The sequence below is a fragment of the Limulus polyphemus genome, unplaced genomic scaffold (assembly GCF_000517525.1).
Source record: "Limulus polyphemus unplaced genomic scaffold, Limulus_polyphemus-2.1.2 Scaffold8646, whole genome shotgun sequence".
NCBI classification, from domain to species: domain Eukaryota; kingdom Metazoa; phylum Arthropoda; class Merostomata; order Xiphosura; family Limulidae; genus Limulus; species Limulus polyphemus.
In genome coordinates this window covers 4,704-6,459 of record NW_013674256.1, presented here as the reverse complement: position 1 = coordinate 6,459, position 1,756 = coordinate 4,704, and the positions used below count along the sequence as shown (strand labels likewise).

Sequence of the window (1,756 nt, the reverse complement as noted above, 5' to 3'; positions counted from 1 at the left end):
GTTAGGTTTGTGTGATTAGTGAGTGGTGTTAGGTTTGTGTGATTAGTGAGTGGTGTTAGGTTTGTGTGATTAGTGAGTGGTGTTAGGTTTGTGTGATTAGTGTAAGGTGTTAGGTTTGTGTGATTAGTGATAAGGTGTTAGGTTTGTGATTAGTGTAAGGTGTTAGGTTTGTGTGATTAGTGTAAGCATGTTGGAGGTTGTGTGATTAGTGTAAGCATGTTGGAGGTTGTGTGATTAGTGTAAGGTATTAGGTTTGTGCGATTAGTGTAAGATGTTAGGTTTGTGTGATTAGTGTAAGCATGTTGGAGGTTGAGTTTGTAAATGTCTTGAGTACGTTTGTTAAAAATTGCTGAAATTATTTGTTGAGTTGTGTGAAGTAGCCTTGCATGTTAAAAATTAATAGATAAAACTTTAAAATACTTTCAACTTTCAGGACAAACATTAGAGAAGATTGGTGGTAAAGAGTTCCAACAAGAAGTCAAAGATTTATTGGCATCAAATGGTCCTCTTGATACAGCAGGAGGTGAGTATTTTACTTCTGATTTTTAAAGAAATAGATATTACATGATATCTTTTCCTTCTGTAGTACTTAAAGTGTGTGTAATATATAAATTGTACAATTAATTCTTGACGATAACTAAATGTAATATGGTACGTGATATCCTACTCTTTAACTGTTTAACTTTTTATATTGTCTTCACATGGAAGTATATAATGCATCTTCAATGGGCAACCTTATGTTTTAATGCTTGCATTTTGTATGTACGTCCAAGATGTTTATGTACTCTATCACATACATGCTTAAAAAACTACTAAGTTAGTGTCATTAAAGAGAATGAAAAACACGTTATTATATAGAAAAAAATACATTTTTAACATTTATTTATTGTAATTTCAAATAAATAATGTACTAAATGAACACCACATAACATTTCACTGGTATGATCCAAGCAGGTCCATTGTTCACATCATATTACTCCAAAGTATATATATATATTGTGCTCCATAGTCCCAGAGTGTGGATATATCGTAAGGGTGATTAGTCAGACACAATTTATCCCATGAGTTAGTGCTGTTGACTGACTGCCTTCCCTCTAGTCTGTTAGTTCACAATTAGGGATGGCTAGCACAAACAGCCCTTGAGTAGCTTTGCACAAATATCTGAAAACAGACAAGTAGTATACACTCCGACTGAGTGCTAAGTTTGCTATACTAAATACAGACAAAATAGTATACACTTTGATTGAGTGCTAAGTTTGGTATAGTAAAAAACACAAATAGCATACACTGACTGAGTGCTAAGTTTGGTATAGTAAAAAACAGACAAATAGTATACACTCTGACTGAGTGCTAAGTTTGCTATACTAAATACAGACAAAATAGTATACACTTTGATTGAGTGCTAAGTTTGGTATAGTAAAAAACAGACAAATAGTATACACTCTGACCGAGTACTAAGTTTGGTATAGTAAAAAACAGACAAATAGTATACACTCTGACTGAGTGCTAAGTTTGGTATAGTAAAAAACAGAAATAGTATACACTCTGATTGAGTGCTAAGTTTGGTATAGTAAAAAACAGACAAATAGTATACACTCTGACCGAGTACTAAGTTTGATATAGTAAAAAACAGACAAATAGTATACATTCTGACTGAGTGCTAAGTTTGGTATAGTAAAAAACAGACAAATAGTATACATTCTGACTGAGTGCTAAGTTTGGTATAGTAAAAAACAGACAAATAGTATACATTCTG

General features: G+C 32.6%; 1 protein-coding gene across 1 annotated transcript in view; it reads left to right on the top strand.

Moving 5' to 3' along the window:
• The window catches only part of LOC106475479 (core histone macro-H2A.1-like), a gene marked incomplete at its 3' end in the record, with an annotated part of 29,231 nt that overhangs the window by 23,318 nt on the left and 4,157 nt on the right, over nucleotides 1-1,756 (top strand). The window contains exon 6 of the mRNA XM_013936160.1: nucleotides 434-523. Within this exon, the coding sequence (XP_013791614.1) occupies nucleotides 434-523 (90 nt within the window). The remainder of the gene's footprint in view (nucleotides 1-433; nucleotides 524-1,756) is intronic.